We start from the raw sequence: 15,752 nt of genomic DNA on the forward strand, positions 1-15,752 counted from the left end.
TCCAGGTTAACAGGTTAAATACATACTGATAACATTAACAGCAAATGGAGCTCAGCACAAATTCTTTCAGGAAGACTTCTAAATAACTTCAATCACCACTAGCTCATCCTAAAACTATTCAGCTGTTAAGAGGTGTTTTCAGTAAACCAACCAAAATTGGCCACGAAATTCATTCACAGCATGACATCCTGCTTTAAATGTCTTCTTTCCTTGCTATCAGCTGTCTTTTCAGGCAAACGTGCAACCCTCCTCCTCCCCTTCCACCTCTGGTCATCGTCAACCACGGCAACCTGAGTCCCTTTCCGGCAGATAGCTCCTTTGTTCGGTCTCCGGGTTCCTTCTCCACCATCACCAGTGTCTAGGCTCCATCGGGGGGAATAATCCTCCAAAGACTCTGTACATTTACATTATACTTATGTACAATAAATCTTTGCATATCTGCAACAAAGTCTCTCCTGATTGAAATACTACAGAGAAAAAGTTCTAATGTGAAGACTCGTGTGTCCTTTGCATCTTTCTTTTTTTCTTTTTTCTTTTTTTTTGTATTTCCGCCTTTAATGGATAGGACAGCTAGATATGAAAGGGGAGAGAGAGGGGGAAGACATGCAGGAAATCGTCACAGGTCGGACTCGAACCCTAGACCTTCTGCGTCGAGGAATACACCTCTATGTATGTGCCCGGCCACCTCTGAATCTTTCTTGATGTAATTTCTCATTACTATGAGAAACAGCTTTGCGAACATGGTGCAGTTATTTACAATGTGACTACACATTGACAGCCTGATAAAACCCAAGTGATAGGGTTGTTGTGGATGTAGATTAAATGAAATGGCAAATAAATAAATACCAAATACTGGTTTTGTTTCACAGTATGTCTTATGAAAAAGAACAATGGCAGTGCAAAACTGAAACACTTTAATATGACAATTGAAATAGCAATGATCAATCCCTGTCAGAATATTAATAGTTAATGCAAAAAATGTACCATAAAAATAAAGTAAGGCACTAAAAACTCAACACTGAGTACCAACCACACACTATAAATCCTCATTAACTGATTTATGATTTAACCCTGTTTCTTGCATTAAAACGAGGGCACTTTGATGAACACAATAACTTATGAACATCCTGCCTGCCTTCCTCTGTCTTCCTCCACCCACTCCTCTCCATAAGAAGAGGAGGGGTTGGAGGGCAGGGATCAACTCAGCAGACTCTTGACAGTGTGTAAACTGAGACTCAGCAGCCAGTACTGGAGAAGAGTGAACTACCAAGAGGAGCGGACTGGAGCACAGAGTTGGAGCTTTTTCACTTTGACACCAGTGACGGAGAGAGAAGCTGCTGTTGGAGATGACTGGACTGTCACTTCAGGAACAGCATCCCTCCAATTTGGGAACTTTTCTCTGTCCTGAGAGCTTGAGAGTTACTGGAACAGTTTGATCTAAGAGGCACAAATACTGGAAGATTTCTACCTCAGCTGGGAGTTAGGTAAGTAAGAGCTTAAACAGCACTGACTGGAGAACAATAATTGACTGATTTAAGGGCTGTATAAAAAGTATTGGGGCGGTAAGGGGGGTTTTACTTTGTAAATGAAAGTATAAGTATATTAGTTGGTTCGACTTGTTTAATCATTTACCTAATTTAAACCTTATTATCTTAATAGAATATCTAATGAGCGTCACCAATATACACATTCGTAAAAACCCTGATACAGAGAGAAGTGTTGTCCCCTGATTGTGGGAAAGTGCACATTCATGAACCACGTGAAAGTGCAAGTTGTCTTTTGACGTTAATATTTATGGAACTATTAATATTGGGAAAAAAAAGATTTAAATAATGATGATCAACCCCTGCTCTCCCAAAGGTCAAACTACCCTATCTTTTTTTTTTTTTTTAAGATTTGTTTTTTGGCATTTCAGCCTTTAATGGAAAGGACAGCTAGATATGAAAGGGTAGAGAGAGGGGGAAGACATGCAGGAAATCGTCCAGGTTGAAATCGAACCCTGGATCTTCTGCGTCAAGGCATAGACCTCTATATATGTGCGCCTGCTCTACCAACTGAGCTAACCCGGCCACAGACTACCCTATCTTTAGCTAAAATAAAAATAACAATATTTTCCCCTTTCTAACTACCTCTCTTCCCCCTAATCATGTATGTACAGTCCCTAAACTAAAAATGACTTAAGTGTTTCTGCAGGGTGTGTCTGTAGATTTTAGTTGTGAGTTTTAGTGAGTTTGTATAGAGATGGCAGTGAGCTAAAGTCACATAATAAACCCTGGAGCCTAATATACCTAGTAAACAGTGAGGTTATTTTTTCATAAAGTATAATAATATTCCTGTTGTCAGATAACAGGGCTGAATACATTACTTGCTTGCCATTTTTGTTCCAGGCACACTCAGGATCAGTTGCAACCTTGTTGTATAAAAGCCATAGCTGCAACCAAACTCCAGGATGAAGATTCATCTCTTCTGCTTGGAGTTATTCCTCTTGGCGGGTCACGTCCTTGTGGCCAGTGGGCAGTTGGAGCCAAAGAAACAAGCACCCCAGGACCTTCTCACTGTTACCCAGAGACTTGGGCTCGTAGAGAGAGATGTGCAGGGTCCAGTGAGGCCCAACATCACCATGCCCCGCCGCCGGCTACCCCCCATGTGCACTGGACCCACAGAAATCCGAGACACCTTCAAGTACATCAATACAGTGGTGTCATGCCTGGTGTTTGTTGTGGGTATTATTGGTAATTCCACTCTGCTGAGAATCATCTATAAGAATAAGTGCATGCGTAACGGGCCGAACATCCTAATTGGCAGCTTGGCACTTGGAGACTTGCTGCACATCATCATCGCCATTCCCATTAATGTTTACAAGGTGAGCAATACCCTATAGGTTTACATTGATCTTTTTGGCCTGAACAGTATTTTTTTTCAGTCAATTCAAAACTCCCCTAGATATTGAATGAATTTTTGTTGCACTCTAGTTAAAGGTCATATGCAAATATTTTGCTGCATATTGGATTTTAAATCCTTTACACAAAAGCACATGCGAGCAGACACATACACACTCTTGAAAGGGGGCTTTTCCCATGTTATTACTTTACTAGATGCTGAGCCTCTCTATATCCCCTTATGTCTCTGGCATGTTATTGTCTGTTGGGCTCATTTTGCGTGTATGTATGTGTGTGTGTGTGTGTGTGTGTGTGTGTGTGTGTGTGTGTGTGTGTGTGTGTGTGTGTGTGTGTGTGTGTGTGTGTGTGTGTGTGTGTGTAAAGTGTCTGTATATTTGGGTAAGGGGGAGAGCATGTTAAAACAACTGGCTGCTGTTGCATACCAGAGCAAGGACAGTAGAGACAGGGTGGTATGTGGATATACAGGGCTACATATGATTCCAATTCATCCACACTTACATTCCAGTCACTCATCCAAAGCAGACATGAAAAGTCTTAATTGTTTTTATTGTTAAGGTTTAGCAAGGTTTTGTTGTTCTCCAAGAGCTACTGTACCTGTCTGGGTTACGGTGCCTTTTCAAGAAAAGACCAAAATATTTTTGACTTGTAAAGGAGAGAGAAAAAAGCTTCACAGAAACCGATAAGTTCAGGTTCACGCATATCTGGTCAACACTGGATGCCTGAGGCTATGGAGAACAACTTGGAGCCAGACGATTTGCTTCACTCCCTCTCATGGTTTAACTCTGTCATCAACTCTTTCTGTCTCTCTCTCCAGCTCCTGGCAGAGGACTGGCCTTTCGGAGTGACTCTGTGCAAGCTGGTGCCGTTTGTCCAGAAAGCCTCAGTGGGCATCACAGTGCTGAGTCTGTGCGCTTTGAGTATTGACAGGTAATTATGGCCACAGCCAATGGACAACACAAACTCACCCTTCCTTTCACGTTAGGTCCTGTTTTCATTTCCTAACGTGACATCAACAGTCAGGGATTAATTGCTGCTCTAGACATATTTACCGTACAGACATGAGAGTGGTATCATTCTTTTCAGCTAACCCTCAGCAAGAAAGTGAATGTGTATTTCCCAAAACGTCAAACTATTCCTTTCACTAATGTTAGTTTGTTGGTTGACTGACTGTACATGTTTGATCTTCCAGGTATCGTGCCGTGGCATCTTGGAGCCGTATAAAAGGGATCGGAGTTCCAAAGTGGATGGCTATCGAGATAGCGCTCATTTGGATATTATCCATTGTCCTGGCTGTGCCAGAGGCAATAGCCTTCGACATGATCACCATGGACTACAAAGGAGAACACCTGAGGATCTGTTTGCTTCACCCCATGCAGAAAACCGACTTTATGAGGGTGAGCTGCGGCATACAGACTTTGAGACATATAACTAAAAAATAGTGTGTTGACACAGCTGTACACTATGTTAACCTGCACATGCACATATATTACATACTGAAACATATAGACACACAAGGAGACGCAGATGTGCATGTTGGCATGCATGCTGACTTGTGTATGACTTACCATACAGTGAAAGAGTTCCTGGCTAGATTGGGGTTAGAGAGAGTTTACAGACAGTGAAGCGTCGTCAAATAGAAAAAACTGTATATCCCAGGAGTTATCGCTTTCTTGGCTGCAGACAAAAATGCAGCGCCTGCGTGTGTGTGTGTGTGTGTGTGTGTGTGTATATGTGTGTGTTCACGTCTTTTATTAATCATAAAATAACAGCAATGAACAGTCTTTATTCCACTGAGGTACTTTGATAAATGGATTTCAAGTCAACAAGTGAATTTGAGACACACCCTTGAGTCCCTCACTCCTGTCCAGAGTGGGGATACACTCCATTAAATTTACTTCTGACATGTTTCACCTTTAACTTTAAACTCTCTCATGCAGATGCTCATTCGTAATTCAGTGCTGTTTTCCTATTTTCTCTGTGTAGTTTTATAAATCAGCGAAGGACTGGTGGCTGTTCAGTGCATATTTCTGCCTGCCATTGGTCTGCACTGCTATTTTCTACACCCTGATGACCTGTGAGATGCTGAGGAAGAAGAATGGAGTCCAGATTGCTCTCAGTGACCACCTCAAGCAGGTTTGCTGATGGCTGACACAAGACATCATTGGAAATTTCTACTTTTTGTATAAAAGATTTCTTTGTATCCAAATTTTACCATGTCCCTATCTGGGCCAAACCTGTCATGATAAACTATACGGTGATTTATGTGTGTTTGTGTGTTCAGCGAAGGGAGGTGGCTAAGACTGTGTTTTGTCTGGTTCTGGTCTTCGCTCTGTGCTGGCTGCCTCTCCACCTCAGCCGTATCCTGAAGCTCACCATCTACGATGAGAAAGATCCAAACCGCTGCGAACTGCTCAGGTATGGAAGAAAATATGTTCCGCAGTCCACAAAAGAAATAAAGGACAGAGGAGACTAGATAATTTAGTAGAATAATAAATCACCCTCCAGGAAGGGAGAAGTTGACAACTAATGTGTCTATGTAACCTTTTTAGTTTCTTTTTGGTGTTGGACTACATTGGCATCAACATGGCATCTATCAACTCCTGCATCAACCCAATCGCCCTCTACATGGTCAGCAAGCGCTTCAAGAACTGCTTCAGGGTAAGGTGCAACTTAGTAACATATACCACGTGCAGAGTGAAAATATCTTTAAGAATTAAAGACATTTTGGGGAACACATTTATTTGCTTTCTTGCAGAGAGTTAAATGAGAAGATTGATACCACTCTCATTTTCATACGATTAATATGAAGCCGCCGGTTAGCGTAGCTTAGCATAAAAACTGAAAACAGAGGAAAACAGCTAGCCTGGCTCTGTTCGACAGAAAAACCATATACACCTACCAGCACCTATGAAGCTCACTAATTAACATGTTAAATCTCAATTGTATAATCTGTATAAAAAGCTAAAGACAACATTGTGGTTGTGTGACTGTTTCTTGGCCGGGTGCATTAACTTCCTGTGCTAAGCTAAGCTAACCAGCTGCTGGCTCCAGCGTCATTTGAACGGACAAACATGAGAGGGATATTGATCTTTTTTATCTAACTCTAGGGCAGAAAGCAAATAAGATTTCAAATTATTTCAAACTACCTTCAAGGCAATCTCTGAACCCATCGGCTATTGGTCTGATCACGATTTAGCCTCTGAGGGCAACAGCGAAATTTAGGGGGTTCCTGTGGAGCCAGCGGATATCCAGATAACGGATATCTGTGCCAAAACTTCCTCTTCCGTGCGCTGGTCATTGTTTACAGTTCGAGTTGATACTTTTTGTAGGCCTTTGTGTTTTAGGTCCAGACGATATATCGGCTAATCTCTTTCAACAGATATCTGCATATGAATGCAGATGAATAAATAAATAAAAAGCTAATAAAAAGCTAAATCGTCTTCAGACGATAGGTTCGAGAGATTGCATTTCAACCAAAGCGTTCTGCCTCTTTTACTCTACACACGGACTCTTTACCTGCATGCAACCAAAGCCTGCCCAAACGTGATTGGTTGATACTACTCAGACAACAAAACGAAAACCAGAACGCTTCCGATACTAAAATCTTGTCCTGTCCTGTTCCTCTAGTCCTGCCTGTGCTGCTGGTGCCTACCAGCTGAGATGTTGATGGATGAGAAGCAGTCATGCATGAAGCTGAAAGTCACAGAACGAGCCTCTGACCAGAGCAACTCCCGCACGACCAACAAGTCCACTTCAGCCTGAGGATGCGCATAGAGGTGAGAAAGGAGGAAATATGATGGCAAAAAAACCCCGAAATATTCAAGTATGTCTGACTGAATGAGGATAGGTGTTCATTTTGACCTTATCTACAACATCATATGATGTCTCCTTTAACTTCAACAGACAGTATTTGGAAATTAATGAGATGAAACGCTTCTATCCTAAAACTCTGAACACTTGCCATAATGGATCGCTGCACACTCACCCTGTCCAAGAAGAAATAAGCATCAGTGCATTCCAAAAAATGTATTCCTGCATAACAAGGTCGAGATGCCTGTGAAGCAGGCAAACTGGTGTTCAAAACACCAAATATTGAGAACTAAGCAGGGGCTAAGTTTAGCACAAGTGTTATGTAAAATTGGGGGTCAAGGGTCGATTATCAAAGACAGCCCATCGGGCTCGCAGCCTGGATAGTGAATGTTACTTTGACGCTATGAATCTTGCAATCATTTCTGCATTGTACGGACTACATTTGAGTGTGCCGCTGTGTTGCGTGTTGTTACCACACACTAAAGCAACTTGGAAGAGTTTAAACAGTGAATGTAATGCTCTTGCTTGAGATTGTTTACGTTATTTTGTTACGCATTTCATTTATAATATATGTATGTATTGAGCATTTTGCATTCTTTATCGCTTGTTACATTAGTGCCTTTACATGTATCATCTTGGTGTCATTTTCCCACTAGTTATTCGACTACTGATGTTTGATTTCAGCTGTGTGACCATTCAGCTATTGTATTATACGGTTCAATATTGGGCCTGTTGTTAAGGCTTCATGCGTTTCATGACTGTATTTGGTCACAATTGCTTATCTTAATCTGACTCCTTACCTTTTTTTAAGTAAATAAATACAATAAATAAGGAACTAGTTACTTGTGTATTTGTTTGTTAAGAAACATACATTTTCAAGCAATTATCTGTTCAGACACGGTCAAAATCATTTATGATTGTAAATGTTCTAGATTTGGCCATTTTTGTGGCCTGACTCTGTGTGTGTGTGTGTGTGTGTGTGTGTGTGTTTGATTTAAGCGTGACGGCAGGCGCCATCATGTGATGGTGAATGCCAACAGAACATTACTGTGATCTCTAATTTTCTTCCCACTTTTTCACTCTAAACACACACACACATACACACACACACACACACACACACACACACACACACACCTCTGACCTGGGAATGTTCCTTCAGGCTAAACCAGTGTCACGCATGTCATGTTAGTTGTCAAAGAAGCTCTCTGTCCTGTGATCTCTCACCACCCCTCCTCGACTCATCTCTTCATCTGCTCTCCTTGCCTTCACTCACTGTCTCACTCTTCTTTTTCTGCCTTTATTTCCTTGTTTATACCTCTTCTCTGTCCTCCACCCTCATTTTCCTCTCTGCATTCCTGTCTCCACTTCTCCAAATAACCCCTCTGCCTCTGTTCTTCCATTATGCGTTGAAACAATTCAGTGTGGTTTGACATTAAATCAAACCCAGTGCTCTAAGCAGCTGTAAGTGAAAGAAATCACATTAGGACATTCCTCCCTAAATTAACTCCTTTTCTACTCTCAGCAGAGTTAAACTGATATACTGTATCTGCTTGTGGATACTGGCATCGGCCCTCTAGTACTGATGTGATTGATTGTCCTCCAAGATCACTGCTAAAAGAAACAGAAAGTTGCAAAAGAAAGTAAATTTTGTGCAGTGAGCTACTTACTAAACAGTTTATAAATCCAAGTGTAATTAGCTCAGGGTCAATTTAGAATATCTCATCTTGCTCTACAAAACTTGTTTGAAATTGAAAGGATGTATTGGCCCAAGCAGCCCTGGTTTATGGTAATTTAGGAAGCAGTTGTAATCTATCACAGAGTTTATGCTAAGTAAGTCAACTTGATTTTAAAGGAATGGTTTGACACTTTGGGAAATACGCTTATCTGATTTCTGGATAAAAAATGACATGAGAAGATTGATACCAATGTATGTATGATGAGTGCGCTACCGCAAGTAGCCGGTTAGCCTAGCTTAGCATAAATACTCTCTTTTGCTACTCAACGTAACAAAATCTGCCCATCAGCATCTATTTAATCTGTTTTAACCCTGTTTAATCTGTACAAAAGACAACAGGTTGTGGTTTTACGAGGGGTTATTGGGCCATTTCTTGGACGGGCACAGTAACTTTCTATTCTAAGCTAAGCTAACTGGCTGCTAGCCCTGCCTTTTTACCAATCACGTACATACTCTGAAAAAAGATTGGAAACAGCTAGCCTGGCTCCATCCAAAATCTGCCTCCCGGCACCTCTGAAGCTTCCTGATTAACACATATCTAGTTTATTTAATCCCTACAAAAGGTGAAGTAAACAAATAAGATATAGTGGTAATTGCCAGTGCTGGTAGGTAGTTTTTTTTAACCTCTGGATGGAGCCTGGCTAGCCGTTTATCCCTTCTTCCAATCTTTATGCTAATAGTGCGTTTCATTTACCTCCGAAGCCAAAGCTGGGAATGACGTCACACCCGAGTTGAATGCGTTCCATTTACAAGTCAGATTTTCATTGTTTTCATTAGCTCTAGCCAGGTTAGCCATTGTTAGCAATGTCAATTTATAATAACGCATTACGCTGTTTTTGTGCATACAAACAGCACGGAGCATCAACGGTTGTCGGAAAATCCGAGTTCCGAGTACAAATGGAACACACTATAATGCTGTGTTCTATTATTCTCAACGAACCGACTTGGACCTCGGATATGACGTCACTTCCACACTTCAAGCGTTCTGGTATGTTTTGCGTGTCCGAGTTGGAGAAAAACATGGACGCCACCCAGAAAGCTGTTGTTGCGGTAGCACTGGCTGAGTACCAGGCCAATCGTACAAGTTTCTAGCACTTACATTACATTGTTTGATTATGATTATGACTATTACCCCACCTTATCAAAACGCAGTCATTTTGACTTTATTACTATTATTAAAATGTTCACTTTATTTCATGTTTTAGTTTATCTTCTATTAGCAACGCTAGCCATGTTTAGCAACACCCGTCATTCAATATTGCACTCACAACAAGACCGATTCCCATACCCACAGGCAGTGATATGGACGCAGTAAGGTATTGCAGTAATACGAGTGATTAAAATAGTCATTTAAACAACCAAAGCGGTCCAAAAACAATGAAAACAATTCATATTTCAAGTCACACAGTGCGCAGCCATCTTGGATTCCGTATCGGAATTCTTGCTCGGTGTCCTCAAGGGTTGTCCGAGTTCCGAGCTCGAAAATCCGAGGAAAGGGGGCGTGTTGGTGCGTGTTGCTAGGCAAAGTCTATCTTTCTAGTCGGAACTCCGACTCGGATAAATAATCGAACGCAGCATAAGTGTCTCCTGGCTGTAGCTTCATTAGCATACAAACATGAGAGTAGTATCAATCTTTACATCTAATTCTTGACAATATTTCTACATTTTTTAAGTTTATCCCAACTTTACTCTCACTGCTCCTGTGTATACAGACAAGATTCAGTTTTACAGTCTCTCAAATCTTTCTTCTTACAGCTGTAACTTTCTATTTCGACTTCAGCAAAGTTAACAGGAAAAACACTCCATAGTTCTGCCAAAACTGACATAATGCTACAGCAGTCTACTGTAGTGAGTTCATTTATCTTTTATTGCTTATAGGAGCCGGAGAATAGAGATGAAAACCTGCAGCAGATTGATGCCAAAAGGTTAATGAGAGATAGCACCTCATTTAGCAATAAAAACTACTGTAAACTTTTCATAGACTTATAATGTTAGCTTGGCCGAGAGGTTCTTTATAGTCAAAAAACGTTGTGGACTTTTCCTTTATTAACTGCATGTCCTTCTCAATACATACAGACACACACTGTCTCTCCATACACAAACACATACATGCAGTACATTTGGACACCACATACGCACAAACAGACCACATACCAGTACACACAGTGTGTTTTCTCCTCCCCACAGTTTTAGAAGCCAGCATAAAGTGCTGGAACATGGCAGGATTGGAGGGTTGATAGCTTTGGGTTGTGGGTCTCAGGGGTTGGGGTGTGAACAGACCTGGTTTGGCCCCTCTCTGCTCTCTCTTTCTCCAAACATTCTTTCATGTTTTTCTACCCCAACAATCTACCATTTTGCATATTTACACAGCATGTTCTGCAGACTTGCCAGCGAACTGCATTCAAAAACAATTTTCAGCAGTCGTATGAACATGATGTTTGACTTAATTTTTCAAATATTTGACAGGCCGAACTTGCTCCTTTTCTTAACATTTTGGTGCTTATGGAATAATCCTGCGTGGCAGAGCTAGCTATGCAATCAGCTTTCATCTGTTATCCAGATAAAGCTCTCACTCCTGTATTTTTGTGTGTGTGTGTGTGTGTGTGTGTGTGTGTGTGTGTGTGTGTGTGTGTGTCTAATTTGATATGCTGTTTTTGGTCACATTCCATTAATTTCACACTTCAAGGAATGGTTGATAAATGACACAAAAATGCAACTCATCACTCACTTTCCCAGATGTATAAATGTCACACACTTGAACACATGCACACAAACAAACACACACACACACACACACACAGTACAGCAGAAGCAGCAGAAGGTGAGCAGACGTGGCCAGCAGAAGGAATTCATCAGATTGACGTACCATGGCATTTCTTTCATCTATTTCCCACTCAGTTCTACATGCAAGTCTTGTGCCACAGTCCTGCCTCCCCTTTATTTCCTGTCATTGTCTGTGACAAAGTGACAAATCTATGAGACCAGAGGTGTGCAGGTCGGTCAGAGATAAATGCTGCAAACATGACAATTGTCAAAATGTAGCTTACATCAGGTAAATGTGTCGATATTTGCAGTTTGTCAGTAAGGTCAAAAGCCATCTTGTATAAGAGACACATGCCTACAAATACTGCCAATTGTTTTCACAATTCATTGTTGATTCTATAAAATGTATTAAAAAGTGAATAATGCCTGTCATAGTTTACGAAACAACATTTTCAAATTGCTTGTTTCATCTGACCCAAACCCAAAGATATTTAGTTTCCTATCATAGAAGACTAAGAAAACAACCAAATATTTAATTAATTTGATAAGCTGTACCCAGATACATTTTAACATTTTTCTCATACAAAATGACAATTAATTTTTTATCAAAATTGTTGACGATCAACTAATCAATTAATCGAATAAGGGACTGAATGAAAATTGTTTGGATGTTAAGGGGGGCTTAACTTTCAACCCAGTCTCACGGTAGTTTGTGAAATGGTCACGTTATTTAACCTATTGATTCGTGTTCACGGGGACGTTTTTCTCGTTTTTTCGTGGTGGCCAGCACGAAAATGTAAAATCACGTATTTCAATGGGAAGCATATTTTGTGATGTGTCGTTTTGGGTCCGTGTACTTGGTGGCCAACGGATTTTCGTTTTGAAAGGAAAAAAACAAAAACGAAAAATGGCCAGTTTCCCAATTACCATTAGTAAATAGGAAAACAAAAAACGGAAAACAACCCATTATTCGTTTTTTGTTTTGATATTAAAAAACGGAAAACGACAAACAATCTCGTTATCCGATTTTCTTTGATGTATTTGTAGATGGAACTCGGAAATTAAAATGTGTGTATAAATCTTATTCCTTTGTCAGTACCCGATCCGTACCGCCTGTAAAATCCGTTCTGTGCACTGCCTGATCAGTTCTACGCTTGCGCGAACACCGGCAAACTTCACAGCTCTATGCACGCATTGGCATAAGGATGTTTGGACATTCCCGGTTACCGGAAGAAAACATTAGACAGTGACAGTAGACCGTTATGATGGCAAAGATGAAGTTTACAAGGTGTTTGCTGGAGTTGCCTAAAGTATCTGTTAATGATATACGGAGCGTCGTCTGGCCATCCAGTACAACACCATGTAGCAAATTAAATAAAGGCTTCAAATTTTACGTTTCGTCATTTCTTTGCAACTTTGAAGGTAATTTGTTAACGCTAGCTAGCCTGAGCTAGAAGCCTTGCTTTGGTGTTTTAAGTCATGACTCCGTCCTGCTTCTGGTTAACCATGTTTTAAATAAAGTTTAAGCATGTGTATACCTCTCACTGTGTTTGTACTTTTATGAAAGTATCAGGTAAAAACAGGGCTACAAATGAGATCTCTGTGAGAGACCAGCATACTTCTAGCAAACTATTATGTAGCTCAATGCTGGACATTTCACCCCTAATTCCGGTCACTTTACTGTATTTGTATTTGTTTAGTATTTGGTTTAGAAGCCTTTATTGGTGATTTTTTACGGTACAAAGTCCTGCTACATACGTACATAGCTAGCTATATATGCTCCGCTATGTCGCGTTAGCATGCAGCTACAATAGTTAGCTATGAGTATGCTAACGTTAGATTGTAGTGGAACGAAGCAGCACTTTCTAACGTCAAAAATCGCGGACCAAACAATACACAATCGGACATGTTTCAGCAGGAATGTGACCCGGAATTGGGGAGAATTTAACAACATTGCCAGCTAAGATGACCGTTAGCATGTAGCTACTATAGTGTTTACTGCCGTTAGCATGTAGCTACTATAGTGGTATACAGCAGTGGTGGCTGGGAGAGCTGTCATCCCATCTTCAAAAGGACACTTATGTACGTTTACACTTCATCGCATTAATAATAGACAGTCTATGGTTATTAGTCAAGACGAAGTATTAGGTAAAAACATTAACGTAAACAACACAACAACGATGTCGCTACACGGTTTTGGATCAGTGACAAGTTTTGAATGTTTGTAGCTATGACTATTGTATAATAAAGATTTAATAAAAAAAGATTTAATAAAAAAGTTGTAATGTTTGGTCGTAAAGTGTTGACACATGTTACTTATATACAGTCTATCGTGCAGGCAGAACGGATCGTGTACCGACAGTTACAAATCGCACAGGGACATTGTTAGTTTTCTACTACGTAATTATGCGCATCCACAGAACGGATCTTACAGGCGGTACTGGCCAATAAATGCTATTGAAGGGCGGGTCTTGGCGTGGCGGGAGTAACTTCCGGGTCACGAAAAAAATACCAATGCAAAATTAAGGAATACGACTTATACACACGTATTTTAATTTCCGAGTTCCATCTACAAATACATCAAAGACAATCGGATAACGAGATTGTTTTTCGTTTTCCGTTTTTTAATATCAAAACAAAAAACGAATAATGGGTTGTTTTCCGTTTTTTGTTTTCCTATTTACTAATGGTAATTGGGAAACTGGCCGTTTTTCGTTTTTGTTTTTTTCCTTTCAAAACGAAAATCCGTTGGCCACCAAGTACACGAACCCGTTTTGTTTCCCCGTTGTTTTCCTAATCACAACCGTCCCGTTATTGTCGCACGTTCCCCGCGGCCGCCTCCCGGCGTGTGAGGCGTCCTTTCCCCGTTGTTTTTTTTCCGAAACCCAACCTCTGAATAGATGGTTCCCATTTGGTGCTGGCCACCATGAAAAAAACGAGATAAACGTGTTGTTGTACACGAATCAATAGATTAAAAATAACATGACAATTACACGAACTGCCGTGAGACTGTGTTGAAACTTTATGTTTCACTTTCTAAAAAAGCAAAATCTTTTTGATGTAACAATTATGTAACTAAAAAGGGACGGAAACAAAATAATTCAAGATGAGAAAAATAAAAGACCCTCCTTAGCTAAAGTCAGAATAGCCACCTTCAGCCAAAAGAAAATTACTAACCCATCCTACCTTTCTGACCCCTTCTCCCCCTATAATCATTTTCATACAGTCCCTCGTAATTTCAGCTTTTCACACTATGCATGTGAATTCAGCGTTTAAAGCTGAATAAAAACAAACTTATCAGAATTATGACTTCTTTGTATTACGTAAACTGAAAATAATGGCTGTAATTTGGGGTCCTTGGATCACTTGCAGTATGCACCCAGACACACACACACACACACACACACACACACACACACACACTGTAAAAACAAAATCCTGCCCTTTACTACTTTATAAAAAAAAATAATGGGAGTTAACCTTATTTTTTATGCCAAACCAGCAACATTCTTGAACCTGCCTGTTGTTGCAGAAGTGGGGGGAAAATGATGTAAAATGAAGGAATGAAGGGTAGGCTTGATTTTTTTCTGCCTTATCAGTCCATCTCCACCCACAGATATTGGATGTATATGGAAGAGATTAAAGGTAGACTAATATTTTCAAAAATGCTGTCCCTTCCACATATTTGAAAGATGCAGATGTTAAAATTCTCAAAACCTATTTTTGTAATAAACAAGGCACTCTATTGCATTTACAACTACAACACGTCCGTTATAGATCACCTCCCGCTCTTCAGTGTGGCTAAATAAAGCTCTTACGACAGCAAAGAACATATTAAATTGTGATTTTTGTCAAAAAATGTATCACACTACACGTTCCATTTGTATCTATGTATTTGTGATCATATGACGGTTATGCACGGCAAGCTAGTTTCTCTTATGTGAAGTTCACAGACAGGGTAGTTATGCGACCGTTACAACAGTGACTATACAGAGACAACATGGCTGTCTACAGAGGGCCCTGTTCTCATGAGAGAGCTGATGATTTCTAAGAAACAGTGGTGACAGTGATCACACAGCCTGTACCAGACCCCTGAGTATCACTGAGCCACACTCTGCGATGGGTGTTCATATAAGCTTTTGCCATTTCTCGTTTATAAAAAAAAAAGAGAGAGAGGAAGTAGAGGACATGAAAAGATTGCTCACGCAACAACCTTTGTTCTCAAGGGTGTTGGTGCAGAATTTTGCCACTAGGGAGCATCAGGAACTGAAAAAAGACAGATGTCTTTTTTACTTTATGCATCTATCTTCCTTTTTAGTCTTTTTGTCCATATTGTTTTGTCTCTATTTTTCAGTCTATACCTACATTTTCCATATAGGTTAACATTAACTGTACAAGTCATCAAAAAGCATGTTATAATATTGGAAATCTATTTAGTTTAGTTGAAGTCGACCTGCTGATTTTATTTGATATGTAGTGAGATCAACACACACACCCGCTGGCTATCCACCATCATATAAACCACTGGGCTGTTTGGAGAT

General features: G+C 40.3%; 1 protein-coding gene across 2 annotated transcripts; it reads left to right on the forward strand.

Moving 5' to 3' along the window:
• Positions 1-1,193: 1,193 nt before the first annotated feature.
• ednrba (endothelin receptor Ba) lies at positions 1,194-7,294 on the forward strand. 2 transcript variants are annotated; one of them, XM_036005503.1, is made up of 9 exons: positions 1,194-1,484; positions 2,388-2,863; positions 3,715-3,827; positions 4,090-4,294; positions 4,884-5,033; positions 5,182-5,315; positions 5,450-5,558; positions 6,528-6,676; positions 6,804-7,294. In XM_036005503.1, the coding sequence occupies exons 2-8, from the start codon at positions 2,450-2,452 to the stop codon at positions 6,660-6,662; spliced, it is 1,260 nt and encodes a 419-aa protein (XP_035861396.1). In that variant the 5' UTR covers positions 1,194-1,484; positions 2,388-2,449; the 3' UTR covers positions 6,663-6,676; positions 6,804-7,294. The 2 variants fall into 2 exon arrangements, with proteins under 2 accessions (XP_035861396.1, XP_031162750.2); XM_031306890.2 differs by having other exon boundaries at positions 6,528-7,294.
• The last annotated feature ends 8,458 nt before the right edge of the window (positions 7,295-15,752 follow it).

The sequence above is a fragment of the Sander lucioperca genome, chromosome 9 (assembly GCF_008315115.2).
Source record: "Sander lucioperca isolate FBNREF2018 chromosome 9, SLUC_FBN_1.2, whole genome shotgun sequence".
NCBI classification, from domain to species: domain Eukaryota; kingdom Metazoa; phylum Chordata; class Actinopteri; order Perciformes; family Percidae; genus Sander; species Sander lucioperca.